The sequence below is a fragment of the Ascaphus truei genome, chromosome 5 (assembly GCF_040206685.1).
Source record: "Ascaphus truei isolate aAscTru1 chromosome 5, aAscTru1.hap1, whole genome shotgun sequence".
NCBI classification, from domain to species: Eukaryota; Metazoa; Chordata; class Amphibia; order Anura; family Ascaphidae; genus Ascaphus; species Ascaphus truei.
The window spans coordinates 106,271,215-106,292,823 of NC_134487.1; the positions used below are offsets into that span (position 1 = coordinate 106,271,215).

The 21,609-nt window shown below is 43.0% G+C and overlaps 1 protein-coding gene across 6 annotated transcripts in view; it reads right to left on the reverse strand.

Annotated features, from left to right (window-relative positions):
- Positions 1 to 3,079: 3,079 nt before the first annotated feature.
- PLEKHG7 (pleckstrin homology and RhoGEF domain containing G7) overlaps positions 3,080 to 21,609 on the reverse strand; it is an 84,838-nt gene continuing 66,308 nt past the window's right edge. For all 6 annotated transcript variants that reach the window (XM_075600437.1, XM_075600433.1, XM_075600434.1 and 3 more), the window contains exons 14-18: positions 14,343 to 14,436; positions 14,098 to 14,177; positions 12,650 to 12,803; positions 8,751 to 8,848; positions 3,080 to 8,150 (exon numbers count right to left, since the gene is read on the reverse strand). In XM_075600437.1, coding sequence (XP_075456552.1) covers positions 8,043 to 8,150; positions 8,751 to 8,848; positions 12,650 to 12,803; positions 14,098 to 14,177; positions 14,343 to 14,436 — 534 coding nt within the window. In that variant the 3' untranslated portion in view covers positions 3,080 to 8,042. The remainder of the gene's footprint in view (positions 8,151 to 8,750; positions 8,849 to 12,649; positions 12,804 to 14,097; positions 14,178 to 14,342; positions 14,437 to 21,609) is intronic.

Here is a 21,609-nt window from a genome sequence, read left to right on the forward strand (position 1 = left end):
GCTTTTTACAGGTACAGTAGTGTTAGTACTTGCAAAAGAGGGGATACTGTGGCGGCTTTTGCAAGCTTAAAATAGTTTGGCCAAAGAATTTAAATGACCCTTACTTATGAAAAGAAAAACGGTTAAGTATTTAACTTTATGTAACCCCTGCTACAAATGTGTGTGTACTGTGAACAATGGAGAGTTGGCCTGCTCCAGCAATGGTGTGATTGGGAATGGGAGACACTGTCCCTGGTCTGCCTGGCAACATATGAAGGAAGATATGGAATTGTATGGCAGGAAGAAAGGTTCGAATGTTGGAGCAGGGTGGCAATTTGGGACAGAGAAAGTTCAACTACCATTTTGAGGGGGACAGAGCCAGCCTAGGTGACCGTGAGAAGGGCTTGAAAGAACCTGACACTCAAAAGATGAAAGAGGAGCTCCAACGCAGTGTTGACAATACTATTAAAACAGGGATTAGTACGAAGGACAATAGCGCAGCATTCTAGTTTATTGTTTATCTACGTGTGGGTGTGTATATATTATTGCGTTTTTGTTATCTTTAAGAGTAAAGGTTGCCCAGGTCTATAAAGCACCAGTTTATATAAACACAAGTCTCATCTGATTTTATTCAAGTGGTCCAATTATGGGGTACTAAGACAAAATGGACTGGGGCTTCGCCATAACACAAAGACAGGAAATAGAGGGTTACATTGAAGATATCGCTAAGAGCTCATTTTTTTTCTTCATATTAATAAAACGCTAACCCTTCCTTAGTTCCTTAGTAAATTACCAGACCAAGAGACCTAGTTTTGACATTGTCCTGGTTGTGCTACCATTTTGTATTGGAGAAGACTCTTAAGACACGTGGAGACAAATATCCAAAAGCACCCCCTGGTGGCTGTGTGTAGCATTGTGATCAAGATGAGTACAGCCATTTTGCACTATTGGGATACCCTGGAAGGCCTAGATACAAATAAGTGTTTTTTTGTTTTGTTTTTTTAATCGGAATCCCAGAAGCAGTGGATCATGTAGCGATCAAGGGGGTGTTGACTACAGTGGAAATGTGGGGAAGAGTACAGATAAAAGGAAAAGTGATTAAAAAGATGTATAGGTATATGTATAGAAGTGCAAAGTCAAAGATAGCACTGACATATAAACAATGGTCAATAATAAAATGGAGGACGAAGGATTACCATATCCGAAACATGTTGTTGATGCAAGGACCTGGAGCTCTTTTGACTGCACATGGACACCGTAGCCAGCCCATGCACTTTGACTGCGGACCTGAACACCGGACGGGGGATCAGGAGAGTACTGCACCGAAGTGCGGAAGTTGGCTGCGTTCATCAGAGGCGGTCACCCACATGCGTGTTCATTGTTACTCACCTTTATACTTTAATAAAAATATATATTACCGGTATATCCTTTTTTGATGTGTTGTCTTTTCTCATACTGTATGTATGTGGTATGAGTACGGAAGTCAACACCTGTGAGGCTATACTTGTGATGAACCAGGAAGGAGTATCAGCTGACGGCTCCAGTGGAGGAGCAGCATAGTGAAAAGATACCATTCTCTGGATTCAGTATCACACATGGCCGTGTAAGACAATACATTATACGATTTATCACCTGCATCCATTTTATTCTTGATCATTGTTTATCTGTCAGTGCTATCTTTGACTTTGCACTTCTATTTGTTTTGCGACACCACCCCCACTTACCCCCCCCCCCCGTTCTTTCTTTTTCACATCGTGATAAGATGCCTTTCACTCAGTGTGAGAGCATAATCTTGTCATGAGACATTATTCTGAGGGAAAAGGTGTGATCCCCATTACACTTATACAGTGCTGAAGTTATATAGAGGGCTCATCCGGAGACTAAATTGAAAAAATTGACCCCTGATATGTTTCAGTTTGGTGATACCCCTGCCCCTGAAAAGTGGAAATAGCATCTGAGGGAATGAATGGCCAGAAGGCCTGAAGTGTTTTCTACCCACAAATGGAACGTGGGGTGTGCCAAGGGAGTGGATCACAAAATATGGCTATACGATTACCGGCCGTTCAGAAAAAGGTCGAGGAGATTGACACCATCCGACGTTGAAGATGTAAGACGCCATCTGCAAGAATTGCCGACTTCAGATATAATCTCTGAGTCAAGGAGTCTTTACGTTCCCCAATTGTGTTGGCCAGAAAGAGTGGTGCAATACAGATGTGTATTGATTACCGTAACCTCAATAAAAGAACCACTCCTGATCAGTACACTATGCCCCGAATTGAAGATGCATTAGGCTGAGATTATAGTCCGTGTCCACATGCGCTCATCGCATCACAGGTGCCTCTTGCTCAAGCGATGTGAATTCTGATGGAGGCGTGGCGGACGCGTCACGAGGCTGGTTCGCCATGATTGGCTGAACCGCTCACATGACGCAGCCGTCGCTTGAAAAGATAAAAAAATATATTTTCACAATGCGCTCACTCCATCGTGCTTGTGCATGCACTAGGGGTGGCCTTAGGCATTCAGCAATTTGCGAGCGCCATCGCGAAGAGTATAATCACGGCCTTAGACTGCCTCACAGGAAGTAGGTGGTTTTAATCCTTGAATTTAGGAGTGAGTACTATAAAATCCCCATGAACAGCCAGGATAAAAAGAAAACTGTTTTCAAGTGCCTATTGGGTTTCTTTCAGTTCGAATGCATTGCCCGAGGGAGTTTCAGGAATGCTGGTTACTTTCCAGAGACTCTTGGAATGAATAGTGGGGGACATGAACCTGCTGGAGGTATTCGTGTACTTAGATGACATTATCATATTTGAAAAAACTATAGAACATGAGACCAACCTGAGTGAATCTAGAATTACGCTGTTCCTGATTAAATGCAAGTTCTGCAGTACCTCTGATACCTACCTATGTGGGACGTATTGTCTCTGACAAGGGAATTGCCACAGACCCTTTGAAGTTGGAGGCTACCGCATCTTGGTCAAAGCGAACGCAATTATCTGAACTAAGATAATTCCTGTTTTTTTGGGGGGGGGTACTCTCACGGTAGACCAAGCTTTTTAAAACGTTAATGTCTGGGTCCTTGATTGAATAAAACGTGTGATAAAATAAATTGTGATTTATTTACATAAAGAACACACACAACTTGAATTACAAAAATATCACGAATAACACTTACTGGAATGGGGTCAAATGAAATAAAATGTCCACATTATGACTCTTAAAGCGATGTACAATCCTTAGTTACAATGGAATCTTCTTTACATGATGGAACTGATCTCTGATTGGCTGCACAAATCTTTATAGACACACAAAGCCTATCCTTATGCTGTGCAGCCAACCACTGCGTGGGAATTCCTAATCTCACCTATGGGCACGCTCTGCCAGTACTTCAGGTAGCCTGGCAGAAGCTTCACTGTATGCTGCTGCATGTGCCAACTTCACACTTCAGCCGCTTATCATACCTAGCCAAGCCTACTTCCCTTGACATCTGTCAGGACAAACTGTTCACCTCTCCCCCTCCCACTTAACACCTTAGCCTGTCAGTCCCAGACACAGGGGGACCAAGTCAGCAGGGGTGCTCAGAAGTCTAAATTATGCATTGCTTCCTCCCCGAGGTTTCCTGCTAAGCATTTCAAAGCCCAGTATTACACACCCTAAGTGTCATCTCCTGTTCTGGACTGAATGAAGGAGAATCCCCTTCTGTCTATAATGTTAACACAGATAAACTAGGGTAGCTTTAATGCATCATTTTTTTATAATACATTTGCCCACTATGACCAAGGGGAACCCTGTTACCTGACTTATACAGCTGATTCATAGCATTACTCTCGCCCCCTTATCCCTGGGGGGGAGAGACACAGGCATTTTTAATACATTTGCAGTATCACTTCAGCCAGCTCTGGACTACAGAACTGACACTCCACAGTCACCTTTTATGACTCAGGGGCCCCCCAGCTGAGCATAATGCTTTAATTGGTGGCCTGGGGACCCCTTCACCGTCACAGGTACTGTACAAGATTCACGAACAACTTCTCAGCAGTAGTCCAGCTGCTGACCAAACTGTCAAAAGGATACCCCCTGTGGGGATAGGGTGACAAGAACAATAGTAAACAAGACTACTTCAAGACATTGGAACGATTATGGAGCTAGGTGGACCTCAAAATGTGAGAATGCTTGCTTTTGCTGAGCCTCAGAAGCCATATATAGTCCAAGGGAACGCTAGTTTGGAAGGAATGGGAGCAGTGCTATACCATGAACACTCCGAAGGACTGCGACCTGAAACATTTGTGAGAAGTCTCAAGCCGTCTGAAAGAAATTACCCAGTCCAAAAGCTTGTTCCTGACTCTAAAGTGGGCCATTGTCGACACGTAACACGATTACTTATGTGAAGCACTGTTTGTGGTTCACACTGATAATCCCCTCACCTACAGTCTCTCTTTGGCCAAGTTTAATGCCATGGGACACACAGGGTTAGCTGCTCTTGCTACTTACAATTTTACTTGGAAATATCGACCTAGGAGACAGAACATTGACCCTGATGCAACCAACCAGATGCTGGGAAATGCTGTTGTCCACAACATAATTTTGAGCTCTACTACTCATACCTGTAGCCCCCCACCCCAGCTTTATTTAAAGCAGTAAAACATCTGAATTCTTATGTTGATTTTTTAAATAATAAGTTCTAAAGTATTATATATATATATATATATTTCAATTTAATGCAATTTGTAATCCATTTAAAGCATCCTTTGATTGCTATAGCAGGTTTTAGCCAACCTCCCATGCAGTGCAAGATCTTTGCAACACTTTCCTGTGTGTGATAATTTGTTGCCAATGTTCCCAGCAGTTTGAGCTGTAAACGCAAAACAATAATGTTACTTTAGTAATATAAGGATGCATTGTAGCTGCTAAATTACACTGACTGAAGGATTCATTTAAACTGAATAGCGGCTATTGCTAAGCACACAATCAGGATTTTTACAGATTTAGAAATGGAGCACCAAACGATTGCCAGCTTAGATAAGAATGTAAAATTATACATGGTCACATGCTTTATATATAAAAATAAGAAAGGGGAGAAGAAAAAAAAAAAGACAGAGAGAAAGTAGTATTGTTGCTTTAAAAGCAGACAATTTCCGCTTTTTTGTTGCCAGTTCAATGTTCATTGTGCAAGAAAATTAGCACACCTGAGAGATATGTGACAGTGGAGTTTCCCAGTATCTGGTTTAGTTCAATGCTAGAGCTGCTCCCCTGGATGATAGGGTTGTGGGTTCTAATCCAGCCTTCTAACCATCAACAACCAAGTAATATCACTAAGGGGGATATTACTCTGACAAACCCCACTGACATTGCAAATGTATTCAATGATTACTTTGTGGGGTGTGCCACTAACTTATTAGCGAAACGCAGCCCAAACCACAAACCTGAATCTCATCCTCAGAGTACCCACATAGCCCCAACACTGCCCACAACTTTCAATTTGGCCCAGTATTCGAAGAGGAGATTACACAAGCGCTCCTCAAATTAAAACTAAGCAGCCAATTTGGACCTGACTTACTACAATCTAGGTTCCTACGACTTGGTGCCCCAGCCATTGCCAAACCAATTTCTTCCATAGTTAACTCTATCCTGTCTGCAGACCATATCCCTAAGACCTGGAAAACTGCCAGAGTTGTCCCAATCTTCAAAAGTGGGGACAAAAACACTGTCTCAAACTACAGGCCAATCTCCCTTCTCCCAATTCTATCCAAAGTCATGGAAAAATGTGTCCACTCCCAATTAAGCGATTACTATACCAAGACAAATTTCCCTAGCCAATTCCAATCTGGCTTTCGCCCCAAACACTCCACCGTAACTACCCTGCTAAAAGTTTGCAATGAAATCCAGTGTGGAATGCAACGGGGACAACTCACTGCTGCAGTATTCCTAGATTTTGCAAAGGCTTTTGATACTGTTGATCATGCTATCCTGCTTAACAAACTCCAGAGCTCTGGAATAGGGAAGCATGCCTTAAACTGGTTTCAGTCCTACCTATCAGGTAGATCCCAACATGTGTCCATCTCAGGCTCTAACTCCAACCCCCTGGATATCACCTGTGGTGTCCCGCAAGGCTCTGTTCTGGGGCCCCTACTCTTCTCAGTGTTCATCAATGATCTTCCCACAGCTTGTAAGGAAGCCTCAATGCACATGTATGCAGATGACACAATCCTATATGCACACAGCCATAGCCTCTCTGACCTTCAACACATACTTCAGTCTGACTTTTTGAGACTCGAAAACTGGATTTCCCACAACAAACTGTTTTTAAACACTGACAAGACTGTAACAATGGTATTTGGGAGCAAGACTAAATTTTTAAAGCTTACAGCGACTGAGCTCCAGATTTGAACCAACACTAACACCACCCTAACCACTGTCACTAGTTTTAAATGCCTGGGCATATGGTTTGACTCCCACTTAACATTCAGGATGCACATTGATACCCTGACAACCAAGACCTATGCCAAACTAGGGGTACTTTACAGTAACAAATCCTCCCTAAGTCTCCTGGTCAGAAAGCGTATCGCACAGCAGATGCTAATGCAAATTATTGACTATGGAGACATAGTATATGGCTCGGCACCCCAAACCCACTTTAGCAAACTTGACACCCTCTACAATTCAATTTGTCGTTTTGTTCTCCAATGCAAATAGAACACACATCACTGCGAAATGCTCAAAGAACTAGATTGGTCATCACTCGAGTCTAGGCGCAAAGTTCACCTTTCCTGTCTTGACTTTAAATTCTTTATGGGCAAGCTACCCAGCTATCTGAACAAGCTCCTCACCCCTACCACATGCAGCACTTATCATCTGAGATCAGACTCCAAAAGACTGTTCATGGTCCCAAGGCTCAACAAAGTATCCGGCCGTTCCTCCTTCTCTTACCGTGCACCTCAAAACTGGAACAACCTACCGAAGACTCTCACATCCACCACCAGTTTAAGTTCTTTCAAATCTAAGGCTGTCTCACATTTTAATCTGGTCTGTAACTGTTTCATACGCCCATAATATATATTTTCTTTAACTGTTCATGCAATGTCTTGTATATAATATATACCCTGTTCATTTATGTAACTGTATTTGTAACCATGTATTATTTGTCTTAACTCTGTGTCCAGGACATACTTGAAAACGAGAGGTAACTCTCAATGTATTACTTCCTGGTAAAATAATTTATAAATAAATAAATAAAATAATCCTGTTGGGTCTGATACTCGTACCCCTTCATCACAGGGGCTTTAGACTGATTGGTCTTAAGGATATATTTTAGGATTTGTGACTCATTTAAATATACTTTGTATAGACATTAGCATATCTCCCAGGATACCTGATGTAAGTTCCTTTTTCGTCATTTGCCTTTTGCAGTTTTCGGAGCTACTATAATACAGCAATTTTGCAAAAAAAATAAATTTTAGTCATTCATCACGGATTTGCACAGCCAGAATGAAATAGCTTGTGAAAAAAGCCTTTTTTGTATGGTTTGAACATGCGAAAAGGGCTTACAGAATACATTTTTTTTACTTTAGATGTGTTAAGTCACATTTCGAGGCTACTATAATAGTCCCCTATGGCGCTTATTCTGTAAGGTGTGATAGCGCTGATAACGTGCTATCACATGAAAAGTCCCATTGACTTTGGGGAATTTCATGCAATAGCACCTTACAGAATTAGGGCCTAAATTTATTGTTCACGAAAACATTGGAAAGTTTGGGAGTGATATGAAAGACCTTCAAGATAACTACAAATGTATAACAATGTCGTTGGAAAGTAAAGGAGGAGAATTTGAGAATTGGATTGCTAAAGAAAAGGGACAACCTTTACAGATTACCAGAAACTATGCTAAAGATATGAAAAACAGCTGTCCTCCAAATGCAATTAATTTAGTCTATTTTAATATATTACAAATACTGTACATGGTATGAAAATACATAAAAAGAGTACAACACAAGCGTCACAGAAAAATATAATTTACAGTGTAATTCCCAAAGTACTGGCAAAGTAATCTACACATAAATACACAATTATATTTCAGCGGACTCAGTTGGCTGGCACAAGGTAGAAGCTTTCTTGGTTTCATAGGTTTCTGTGTAACTTGAAATGGCCGTTTCTATTTGTGACATCCAGGATTTCTATAAAGAAAAATAATTATTATTTTATGAGCAAACGTCTAATTAGTAGTAATTGTGTGGTTATCAAGTATTATTGTTGGAAATCTGTGAAAGCCAAGATATTTCTAAGCTTCTCTTATTGATGGGTGATAAACCATCTGCTCTAGGTGGCAGATCTCTGCACACATAATCTTAGTTACTTGCTGGACATGAGATGTTTGTTAAACCCGATCAGTAAAGTACCGGAGAGGAAAAAACTTTTATCCTGGGGAAAGCAAAAATAATAGCTACTAATAATAATAATAATAATAGTTACTAGTAATAAAAAATATAAAATAATAGCTACTAATAATAATATTGGTTATTCGGAACTAATAGTAATAATAGTTACTGTTTCAGGTTTTTTTTGGTCTGAGTCTTTTGCATAATAAAATATACAAGTGGACACGTTGATAGAAGCCACCATTCAAAAAGACGTCCCAGAAAAATGTCTACAAAGATATTCTTATTCCGATCTTGATAGTAAACAAATTCATATCTATTTGCAATGTGATTTCTATAGATTATTTAGGGGCAGTAACCTTGGTCTAGTATAAAAGGTGTATTTGTAATGTTACAAACCTTTGCTGATTCAGTCTGTGCTTGTAGAACGAAGGCAGCTATACACTGCTGGTACCTGTTCTCCTGCTGTATCAGGAAGGAATTCCTCATGCCATAAACTATTATAGATAGATATTAATAAATATTATAAATAAATAAATAATATTAATTAATAAATATTAATTTTAGCCATATTGGTCTATTATTTTACATAACAAAACATAAGTAGTGAGATAGCTTTTATTGGACCAACAATGGTTTAATGTACAAGGTTTTAATCCTAACACGGTACATAGTCAAAAGAAGACCCCTGCAGGGTCAAAAAACCCTGAACTGAACACGCAACGATTGTTGGTCTAATAAAAGGTATCATACTACATTATTTTTTCACCATAAACTATTAAAGGAACGAGAATGGAGAAAAACTATTTAATCATCGGTAATAACAATGTCTACCATATTGGTAAATTGCTGTTTCAACATTTTTGTTTGGTGCAAATTAATGGAGAATGAAAGTAATGTTACAGTACAGTAAAATAATGTGATAAATAAAAGGATAGAAGGTGCTCAATAGACATTTGTATATTAAAATAGTGATACAGGCTTTTCATTTAATGTATAAAATGCATAATAACAGAAAAGCAGTAAGTGCACATAAGCGTAATTAATAAATAAATAATAAAATAAAATATAAAAATAATAAAAGTAATTAATTAAAGCAAAAAAGTGGTAAAGTAAAATAACTAAACCCTTTACCCCCCCCCCCCCCCCAAGGTAAAGTGCGTGTATTCTGAGGGGGAGTTATTGAGTGTGGGGAGAGGATTTGTGAGAAGAGGGACATTGAGAAAGAGTACAAGGGCGGGAGAGTAAGTAATTGGAGGAGGGGGAGAAGTGGTGGTGTAAGACAGAGGGGGAGAGGTGAGCGGGTAAGAGGGCGAGAGAAAGACAGGGGGTGGAGGGATACATGGCGGAGGGAGAGGATAAACGGGGGGAGGGAAAGGATGAGCAGGGGGAGGGGTGAGAGGATGTGAGGGAGAATGTGATAAGGGGGAGAGAGTGTAAGATAAAGAGGGGGTCTTGCAAGGCTACTGACACAGGGGGTCCTGGTGAAAAATCTAGTCATGGGTCCCCGGGAAAGCTGTCGTCAGCCCTGCTTACAGCCCTAGTGATAGATATTCCAAACACAATGCTCTTCTTAAAATTGTATGTCAAAGTTCACCCAGGCGCATGGTGGTTCATTTCTAATACCCTTTTATTTATATTATATTTTTAATAAAAGTACTCTTTTATCTTTGATATATTGTCTATATATTTGTAATACTAACATCCTACAATACACTCAACAGTATACATACCATATACAGTATGTATTGTCTAATTTTATGTATGTTTCTTCTATTTGACAATGTTTAATTACTGGGTTATTGGGGTAAAATGAGGATATGTATAGGAGTGTATGGACATACACCTACTACTACCCCTGATAAAGCGGTCCTAGTGAAACCGCTAAATGCTTTGGGTGAAGTGCCAGATGGGAGGCAAGGCCCCACACTATTATAGGAAAGACCAGACGTCAGCGCACATGGACACCGACGTCACTGGAGAGGCATTGTTACCATGCGGCGGGAGTAGACAGAGCAGATGCTGGTATGCGTCCCTATCCGTGGAGCCTCCAGGGGCACTATTGTCTCTTAGGCATTGGCCAGTCAAGTACACAGATAATAGTGAATGCAATGTTGCCTTATCATTTGTTGTACTAAAAGGTTTTATATTCTAAGTATGATATGACCACCAATTATCCACATGTTCTTTGAAAGAAATAGGAGAAAATGTGCTAGATCCCACAACAGCATCACATACTTAGACTGTGAGTCTATGTAACCAGCATGTATTATCTTTGGGAGTGCATAAGCTGGGTTTTCATTTTCCAAATGTTGATCAAATCTACTACATATTACTTTTGTTACTGGTTTTATTTTATTTGTTTTTTATGTCTCAACCATCATTCCAAAATCCCCAAACCACCTTATTTATGTTTATACCAAATCTATTTAATGATTACAAATACAATTCCTATGCAAATGAACTAGTACATTCATGACAATATTTTAAAAACTAGGTACATTTATAGGTTACAGTACTATGAATGCAGGTTACAGTATTACAAATGCTATGGATGCAATCATAAGGGATAGTGCTATTAATAGTGTAGGTTCCGTTCTAGGTTATACAGTAGTATTACAAATGCTATGGGTGCAGCTGTATATTATAGTCTTATTAAACTATGGGTGCAGATACTTCTTATTAAACTCTATGGTCCAGATCCACAAAAGGGTGCTAAACTCTTGCACGCCTTTACTCCCATTCAAATGAATGGGTGCCGAGGCCTGCTAAAGTTTAGCACCCTTTTGTGGATCTGGGTTTATGGATGCAGTTGTAGGTTTTAGCAGTGTTCAGCAACCTTCTCCTTAGGGACTCACAGGCAGGCCACAGTTTTGGAAGCATTGATAAATTAAGCAAAGTACACACATGTATAGTTATTTCCAAACTCTGGCTTAGATTAACTGAGAAACACTTGTTTGCAGCATTATAAGGCAAGGTACCCCCTTGCTACTATTCTACCCAATAGACTGGCAGTAAAACCTGGTATTTACAGGCTTGTCAGTAGTTGGTATGGGGTTTTCCCCTTTACCTTTGGTACTGCACTTGAGTGACAGCAGGGGGTGGTGCATCCTGTTGTAGCTGGGACAACGGGGTGCTCGCCTTCTGGGTGTATTTAAGGGCAGGACCGCCCTAAATTTGGAGGTTGTTCCTTCCACTTGAGGGAGCAAGGTCACACAACTGGGAGCCTGAGATTGGGGCCTACCCATATGCTCTTACCTGCGGGGAGGAGTGAGTGTGAACCAATACCTCTGCCTCTGCTAGGGAGGTGGAGTAGAGCTAGGATGGCTGCGGGTGCCCCTGGCCTGTAGTGGCGGTCAAGGGACCATCTCCAGTGAGAGCTGATCTAAAGAGACTGTATCCGGCAGACGACTGCTGCGTAGCTGTTGGTTGCTGCAAAGTGTGTAGTAATAAACCGTTCCTGTTTGCAATATACCTCCGGCCTGGTGTGAGATCTAACTGGTGGGAGATCATCTCCATACATCCCTGGAGCCTACAGCAGATGGAGGCGCTGCACTGCTAAGTATTATCTGGGGTATGGACCCCAGAAGCCTGTTCCTGTGTCCCAAAGTCATCGCAGATGACTCAGCCCTCTTGTTATCAGCAGGTATGCACCACATACACCCTGTAATAGCCTCTATCTGCGATTGGGGGGGGGGGGAGGACACTGTTACAGGTGCATGATCATGTAAAATCGACAGCTGTCCCAATATGAGTTGCTGCCCAGTCAAGAGTATTCTGTAGAGATCTGGTGTGTAATGGACTTTTTGTTCACGAGATCTCTCTTTTCAGTATAAAGGGTAATCTGAGCATATATTGGATAAAATGGGCAAATGTGTCAATTTGTTTCGTGGGGTTTAAAAAAGAAAAAAAAAATATTGAAAATATTTTGAATGAACTTTCAGTGTAAAAATTCATGTCCAATCAAATTTTGCCATACAAACTATTCAATGTTTTTTCTCAATTTTCATTTTCAAAAATGCTGGCCCGCTATTTTTGACCATTTCATTTATTATTGATTTTTTTTTAAATTTTTCCTTTTTAGGATATTCTCAATTTTTTAAAATATTTTAAATAAAAAAGGAAATATTTAGCGGCTGTTATTTTTGCAAATATTCCACTAGCTGTTAAAATGTGCAATTTTTGCAGTGAATTCGCACTTTGGCAACAAATTTGCCCATCTCTAATCATTATGACAGGCCCATAAAAATAACATTATATTTATGACAATAGTCCGTAAAACTGCAATACCAACATACCTGTTCCATGGAATTGATCAATGCTTTTTAGGATCAATCTGTCGAGTGGAATAGGTTGGTCTACAACTTTACAGTATCCGCCTTCTTTCATCACAGACTGTAACTCGGGATGGAGGGAAGAGTACATTAGGTTCATTTCTAAGTTCGTGGATTTCTGCAAAGCAAGAAAGAAATTGTGTCACAGACTATGAGGATGGATAAGGTACATAAAAAGTACCTGCTCTTCTCTGCCCCCTTGCCTTGCCTGTTATCCTGATAAGCTGGGCCGAACTTTGACCTTCTAAGGCCATAAGCTATGTCATGTTTAAGAGGCCTTAACAATTAGAAATAGATGTATTATTCTGACTGAAGCAACCATTGAAAATATAAACATGACACTGTAACGAATGAAAGCATTACAGGCATACCCCGCATTAACGTACGCTATGGGACCGGAGCATGTATGTAAAGTGAAAATGTACTTAAAGTGAAGCACTACCTTTTTCCCACTTATGGATGCATGTACTGTACTGCAATCGTCATATATGTGCGTAACTGATGTAAATAACGCATGTGTAACAGGCTCTACAGTCTCCCCGCTTGCGCACAGCTTCGGTACAGGTAGGGAGACAGTATTGCTGTTTAGGACGTGCTGACAGGCGCATGCGCGAGCTGCCATTTGCCTTTTGGGCGATATGTCCTTACTCGCGAGTGTACTTAAAGTGAGTGTCCTTAAACCGGGGTATGCCTGTATACTAGCATTGTTACACACAGTACAAAGGTGTAAAGCTAAAATGAACGGTGTTTGTACATCACATTCATTTTAATATTAAAACTTTTGTTGGAGAGCAAAGCCATTGATGATGTCTTCAAAAAATAAGCTACAAAGTTTGTCACTTTCGATGCACATGATGCTTACGGTCATAATTGAACGAAAATGTCCATATTTATAGAGAATCTTCTTTTTCCCATATCGTCTTCATTTATCATCCGATTTTAAAACTTGAAATTTCATTCATTTTTGTCTATGTGTGAGACCCCTCATATTGTGATGCCCTACGCTGTAGCTTAGTTACATAGCTAATGCGCAAGTCCAGCTCTGCTCATAAGACAGAAGTGGTTTAAGGATGGAACAAAGGTTTGACTGACATTTCAAGAAAATTAAGACTGTGAAATGTCTGCTTGAACACACCAGATGTGATCGCTTGGGGTAGCAATCAATCACGTGTTCATGGCCATGCCCCAGTGATGCAGACAGAAGTGGCGAGGAGAACTTCACCCAGGGCACCCACGGGTTTAAGGGTGATTACATTTGTTGGATGAAGCCAATACATTTCCAAAATGTTTTTATTCTGTAAGTAGAGGCTGCAGCTTTAAATTGTCTGATGGGTGAAATGTGTCTATATTTAGGATTGTAAGGCTATAAGATCCACCTAACAACAGTTTATCATGTCTTAAGCATTAATTACCCGTCTGTTCCGTTTAGTTTTTGTTATTAGTAGGAAGTCGTCAAAGAGAAACAGGTACACATCAAGAAGTCTGACACTTTCTGAAACAAATAGAATAAGACATATTTCAAAAGACAAATGTTAAACGTTCTATGTTTCAAAGCCATGTTATATTTTTACATTTCTTGCATATGTCCACTTGAAACATTTTATAACTCAGTGACATTTAGTGACATCTGTAACGTAATGTAACATTCACAGCTTACCTGTCAAAATCAGTTTTCCCTCGTGAAGCAGGTGTCTGTTAGGAGAAGACAAGATATTCTCTACATTGGATTCTTTGAAATGGTGTTTGAGGCCCTTGAATAAACAGAAATAAAATGTTGTCATGAAAACCCGTGCTGTGTACAGTATATACAGTATGTAAACTACAACCATCTTCAAACAACATACAGTAATTAGAATCACATCTCCAATTTGATAGACACTGAAGTGTTTAATAGTATGCAACAGCAGATTGTTGAACTCAGGCTTTCCACAATTTTTTGCATTATTTTCTTGAGCACCTGAGGCTTAGACCTGGAAAGAGATTCCATTAAAAGTGCAGATCCCCACTATATGACTTCATTTTAAAGTGAGCTTGACCAGATGCCCTCTAAAGAAGATTATCAACGTTATATTTATTTTCCTAGCTCTTTTTTTCCATTTATTTAAACTTTCAATATAAAAAAGGCCTAAATCCTGCACTACAGTGTTAACATGGCAACTGCTGCTGTTTACACTAACTTTATCCACTGCACATGTTTTTCATGTAAACAACAAAGGGCTTATTCACATGATCTCAACGTGATCTCAACGTGATGTCGGTGGAAGGGAAGTGCAGATCGTGGGGAAGTGCATCGTCCTACCGTGCAGATCGTGGTTAGTGCTCCACTGGGATCTATCCCCAGAAAATGAGCATAGTGCTAAGACACACAGGGTACATCATGAGGACCGGTGCACCAGTGGCCGCTATATGTCCTTAGGGCACTAAAGGGGTCAAGATAATCCATTGAAGTCTACCTCAACATTGAATTTGCCACCCTAGTTAGTATGGGGCATCAGAGTGGAGCGGTGTCTTCCATACAGCTAGCTATTCACTCAGCCACTTGTGCTGTGGTTTTAAAGAACATCCTCAAATAGCTTTTAAGTGACGATACAGCAGCACATCATTTCCTTATCAGAAGACTGTGCACCAAGGTGTTAAACAGGAATATGTAGCAACTACATTTTCACTTATTTGTTTCCCATAAAAAAATAAATGTTTTCTGATTCATTCTAATCTTATCTTGTAATTATTGTTCTTCCAATTCCTCACTAGCTAATGATGGCAGCGTTATTTGTTTAAACAAAACAGAAAACTGTTTTAAGAATGAGTCTACAGATACAACAATTTACAAACAGTCTCATCACAAACGAGATTAGGTACAGTTTGTAAAAACATTCCTATGAATTGTTACCATGCAGATATTAAAAGTTTAAAACAATATCTACAATACTGATACTTCTCTGATTGCCAACAAACAAACACCATATTTAACCTACTCATTATGTCCCTGTCATTTTGGTCGAAATGCAGTTGTAATGTAGCCCTGAGGAAGGTAGAATGGCCTAAAGAGGTCAAGTTGTGTACCTTGCACTACACCAATATTGAAGGAGGGAAAACAAATGTGTTGTGACCTGTGTGATAACAGAACAAAAACTGCAATAAAGGGTGCGGAGGTTGTGCTGGCAAGGATGGGGTTAATAGTGAACACAGGAAAGAAAGCTCCCTAATAGCCGCACAGAAGAACACCTATGCCTATATTAAAAATTACTATTGTATTAATAAATTGATTAAAATATATTTATTGCAGCAATAATGACGTGAACGACATAGAACTGTATTTGAACAACTACCACTGTTAAGTATAATTATATAGCAGTGGGACATCCTGATTGACAATAGTTGTTCCCAGCTTACACTGTCAGTTTGTACTAGAGCACACAGTTACCTTCTCCGTTTTTAATTCATTTATTTACTTTGGTTCACGTCATTATTGCTGCAATAAATATATTTTAATCAATTTATTAATAAAATAGTAATTTTTAATATAGGCATAGGTGTTCTTCTGTGCGGCTATTAGGGAGCTTTCTTTCTTTCCTGTGTTCGCAGTTGTAATGTAGGAGAATCTGCACATCATTACATACTCTGGTACCTCACAGCACAGACCAATGGGCACGTACTGGCTAAGCTGCACAGCTCTTACTATACTATAAGTACTATAGGCAGAGGAACAAACAGGTTGATTTACACTGACCCCACCAAGAGCCACTTCCCACTAAGAGTATTAAGGGTAATACGACCATTAAGTTGATGAGCTCTCTTCAATCTGTATGAAAAGTCTTCACTGAGATAAGATGTGTATTTTATTATATTTACACGCTCTGTTTCCTGCTAAAATGACACACAGGCTTCTGCAGGGATTGCTGCTGTAACCGTTTCAGTAGAAACAAGGATCAGATGGCGCTGGAGTGGACTTATGCAAATAATGTGTAGGTTTAATGAAAGATGAAGGATCTACATTTCGATCCTACTCTGGACCTTTATCAAGATGAGAGAGTAGGACCAAAATGTCGATCCTTCATTAAAACCTTTACATTATTTGCATAAATGCAGTAGAGCGCCATCTTACTCCTGGTTTCTGCACATGACCCTCACTTGCTGTGGAAGACTGTGCCCCTATGGCAGTACCAGAGAGAAATTATAAGTGCTCCTAATCATTATTGTTCCGCATTAACCTTTTCAGTGCCGGGGGTCCGGAGGCACCAGAGTGCTAACGGACCTCCGGTACTTTTGCATCATATGATCGCTCTGGTCATCATGTGGCAGTTGGTCTCGGATAAAGAAAAGGAAAATGAAGAGAACTGTTTTGATTGAGCTCCACAGGAGCAGTCAGCCGACCACCCCTTAAAAACTGAGCATTTGCACATGACGTAACCCTAAGGCTGCGCTTATAGTGCCGGCGACGTCGCTTGAAAACAATTGTGTGGAAGCTGTCGTGGGCGCTTATAGTGGACGCGACGGCACTACCAAAATCCATGTAGTCACTAGAATTGTATTTTTGCAGAGACAGTCTCACCATGTGACTGCCTATAAGCCAATCAGAGAGCTTCTACTGCACCCATAGACATTATCCATCATAAACATTTGTCTAATATTGCTGTGACAGTCATTGTATAAAGCATATGAGTAGCACTGGATAATCATGGACACATGACACAAAGCTTGGCCTCCTGCAGACGCACTTACTAGTATTCCCTCCTACTGTCTCTGTACGTTCTCCCTACCTACCAATTAGATTGTAAGCTCCTCGGAGCAGGGACTCCTTCCTTAATGTTACTTTTACAGTATGTCTGAAGCACTTATTCCCATGATGTGTTATTTATATTTGCTATTTATATGACATGTATTACTACTGTGAAGCGCTATGTACATTTTATGGCGCTATACAAATAAAGACATACATACATACATACATACATACATTATTTTTTATTATAGTTTATAAACGAAATTGGGTAAACAAATCTATATAGATAGATATATAAATATTATTTAACGTAGTTTAGGCAGATGGAATATGGCTTCATAATGGCTGTATATTGTATATCGATTTATGTATACTATAGGTTTAAACAAACTCCATTTTGTGTTTAAATAGAACACATTGGCAGCATACAGAAAACACAACAACTTTCCGTTTTGTCTTTTGCTGTTGTCTCCGTTTGCTCTTGTCTCCGCCCCTCTGCCTTCCCCCTTGCTCTTGTCTCTGCCCCTCGGCCTTCCCCCTTGCTCTTGTCTCCGCCCCTCTGCCTTCCCCCTTACTCTTGTCTCCGCCCCTCTGCCTTCCCCCTTACTCTTGTCTCCGCCCCTCTGCCTTCCCCCTTGCTCTTGTCTCTGCCCCTCGGCCTTCCCCCTTGCTCTTGTCTCTGCCCCTCTGCCTTCCCCCTTACTCTTGTCTCCGCCCCTCTGCCTTCCCCCTTACTCTTGTCTCCGCCCCTCTGCCTTCCCCCTTGCTCTTGTCTCTGCCCCTCTGCGTTCCCCCTTGCTCTTGTCTCTGCCCCTCTGCGTTCCCCCTTGCTCTTGTCTCTGCCCCTCTGCCTCCCCCTTGCTCTCGTCTCCGCCCCTCTGCCTTCCCCCTTGCTCTCGTCTCCACCCTTGTGCCTTCCCCCTTGCTCTCGTCTCCGCCCCTCTGCCTTCCCCCTTGCTCTCGTCTCCGCCCCTCTGCGTCCCCCTTACTCTCGTCTCTGCCCCTCTGTTTTCCCCCTTACTCTTGTCTCCGCCCCTCTGCCTCCCCCCCTGCTCTTGTCTCTGCCCCTCTGCGTTCCCCCTTGCTCTTGTCTCTGCCCCTCTGCCTTCCACCTTGCTCTTGTCTCTGCCCCTCTGCCTTCCCCCTTGCTCTCGTCTCCGCCCCTCTGCCTTCCCCCTTGCTCTCGTCTCCGCCCCTCTGCGTCCCCCTTACTCTTGTCTCTGCCCCTCTGTTTTCCCCCTTACTCTTGTCTCTGCCCCTCTGCATTCCCCCTTGCTCTTGTCTCCGCCCCTCTGCCTTTCCCCTTGCTCTCGTCTCCGCCCCTCTGCCTTCCCCCTTGCTCTCATCTCTGCCCCTCTGCCTTCCCCCTTGCTCCTGTCTCCACCCCTCTGCCTTCCCCCTTGCTCTCATCTCTGCCCCTCTGCCTTCCCCCTTGCTCCTGTCTCCACCCCTCTGCCTTCCCCCTTGCTCTTGTCTCTGCCCCTCTGCCTCCCCCTTGCTCTCGTCTCCGCCCCTCTGCCTTCCCCCTTGCTCTCGTCTCCACCCTTGTGCCTTCCCCCTTGCTCTCGTCTCCGCCCCTCTGCCTTCCCCCTTGCTCTCATCTCCGCCCCTCTGCGTCCCCCTTACTCTTGTCTCTGCCCCTCTGTTTTCCCCCTTACTCTTGTCTCCGCCCCTCTGCCTTCCCCCTTGCTCTTGTCTCTGCCCCTCGGCCTTCCCCCTTGCTCTTGTCTCTGCCCCTCTGCCTTCCCCCTTACTCTTGTCTCCGCCCCTCTGCCTTCCCCCTTACTCTTGTCTCCGCCCCTCTGCCTTCCCCCTTGCTCTTGTCTCTGCCCCTCGGCCTTCCCCCTTGCTCTTGTCTCTGCCCCTCTGCCTTCCCCCTTACTCTTGTCTCCGCCCCTCTGCCTTCCCCCTTACTCTTGTCTCCGCCCCTCTGCCTTCCCCCTTGCTCTTGTCTCTGCCCCTCTGCGTTCCCCCTTGCTCTTGTCTCTGCCCCTCTGCGTTCCCCCTTGCTCTTGTCTCTGCCCCTCTGCCTCCCCCTTGCTCTCGTCTCCGCCCCTCTGCCTTCCCCCTTGCTCTCGTCTCCACCCTTGTGCCTTCCCCCTTGCTCTCGTCTCCGCCCCTCTGCCTTCCCCCTTGCTCTCGTCTCCGCCCCTCTGCGTCCCCCTTACTCTCGTCTCTGCCCCTCTGTTTTCCCCCTTACTCTTGTCTCCGCCCCTCTGCCTCCCCCCCTGCTCTTGTCTCTGCCCCTCTGCGTTCCCCCTTGCTCTTGTCTCTGCCCCTCTGCCTTCCACCTTGCTCTTGTCTCTGCCCCTCTGCCTTCCCCCTTGCTCTCGTCTCCGCCCCTCTGCCTTCCCCCTTGCTCTCGTCTCCGCCCCTCTGCGTCCCCCTTACTCTTGTCTCTGCCCCTCTGTTTTCCCCCTTACTCTTGTCTCTGCCCCTCTGCATTCCCCCTTGCTCTTGTCTCCGCCCCTCTGCCTTTCCCCTTGCTCTCGTCTCCGCCCCTCTGCCTTCCCCCTTGCTCTCATCTCTGCCCCTCTGCCTTCCCCCTTGCTCCTGTCTCCACCCCTCTGCCTTCCCCCTTGCTCTCATCTCTGCCCCTCTGCCTTCCCCCTTGCTCCTGTCTCCACCCCTCTGCCTTCCCCCTTGCTCTTGTCTCTGCCCCTCTGCCTCCCCCTTGCTCTCGTCTCCGCCCCTCTGCCTTCCCCCTTGCTCTCGTCTCCACCCTTGTGCCTTCCCCCTTGCTCTCGTCTCCGCCCCTCTGCCTTCCCCCTTGCTCTCGTCTCCGCCCCTCTGCGTCCCCCTTACTCTTGTCTCTGCCCCTCTGTTTTCCCCCTTACTCTTGTCTCCGCCCCTCTGCCTCCCCCCTGCTCTTGTCTCTGCCCCTCTGCGTTCCCCCTTGCTCTTGTCTCTGCCCCTCTGCCTTCCACCTTGCTCTTGTCTCTGCCCCTCTGCCTTCCCCCTTGCTCTCGTCTCCGCCCCTCTGCCTTCCCCCTTGCTCTCGTCTCCGCCCCTCTGCGTCCCCCTTACTCTCTACCCCTCTGTTTTCCCCCTTACTCTTGTCTCTGCCCCTCTGCATTCCCCCTTGCTCTTGTCTCCGCCCCTCTGCCTTTCCCCTTGCTCTCGTCTCCGCCCCTCTGCCTTCCCCCTTGCTCTCATCTCTGCCCCTCTGCCTTCCCCCTTGCTCCTGTCTCCACCCCTCTGCCTTCCCCCTTGCTCTCATCTCTGCCCCTCTGCCTTCCCCCTTGCTCCTGTCTCCACCCCTCTGCCTTCCCCCTTGCTCTCGTCTCCGCCCCTCTGCCTTCCCCCTTGCTCTTGTCTCCGCCCCTCTGCCTTCCCCCTTGCTGACGTCACTCCAAAACTGATATTATAACTTTCACAATGGCGACGGGTGACGTTATCAGTTGCATCGCCGGCACTATAAGCGCAGGCTAACGCAACAAGGGCACTGAAAAGGTTAAGCTGTTGTGTGTGAAACGCCTACTAATCATCAAAATTGTCAATACTCCATGCCATGTACTCACTGTAATTACCCAGGAAAAAACTTAAATGTTGGGAAATTAAGAGGTTCACTATTAATATAACAGCACTGCTACTGATTCGACAACTACCAGTGGACAGGATTGCTGAGGTACTGACCGTTCAGATTGGCAGAAGGAGTCCCACATACAGAGCGAATCAACTAAAGTTGATGAGTAAATAGAAATACACAATTTACATATGGTGGCTGCATTCCATTGACTTCCAAGGTTATGGGTGTGAGGATTGTCATAGCTTCCAGCTCAGAAGAAATCATGGAGACAGGCAGTGATGACAATCTGTCTGAAGCCATACAGTATTGAAGTAACAAGAATAAGCAAATCACAGATCAAAAGCCACAAGATAAGGTTGTGCTGACAACAAGGTGTTGTTTGCAAAACCTAAAGTTTATTTTGTACACACATAGTGCGAGGGGTAGGTATTCATGCAGCTAAGTCACTCTGAAAAAAAACATTTTACTTGTCTTTATGTGTAAACTATAGAGGTCTGTGCTCTATACCTTAATTATAAACTCTGCAAACCAAATAGCAGCAATACAGCATTAAAGCACCATACACATTACTCAAGTGCATATGGTGGAATATAGAAACCGAAATACCCTGATAACTATCCCAACATTTTGTTTTATATGGGAGATTTGCAACTTTTTTTTAAATCATGTTCT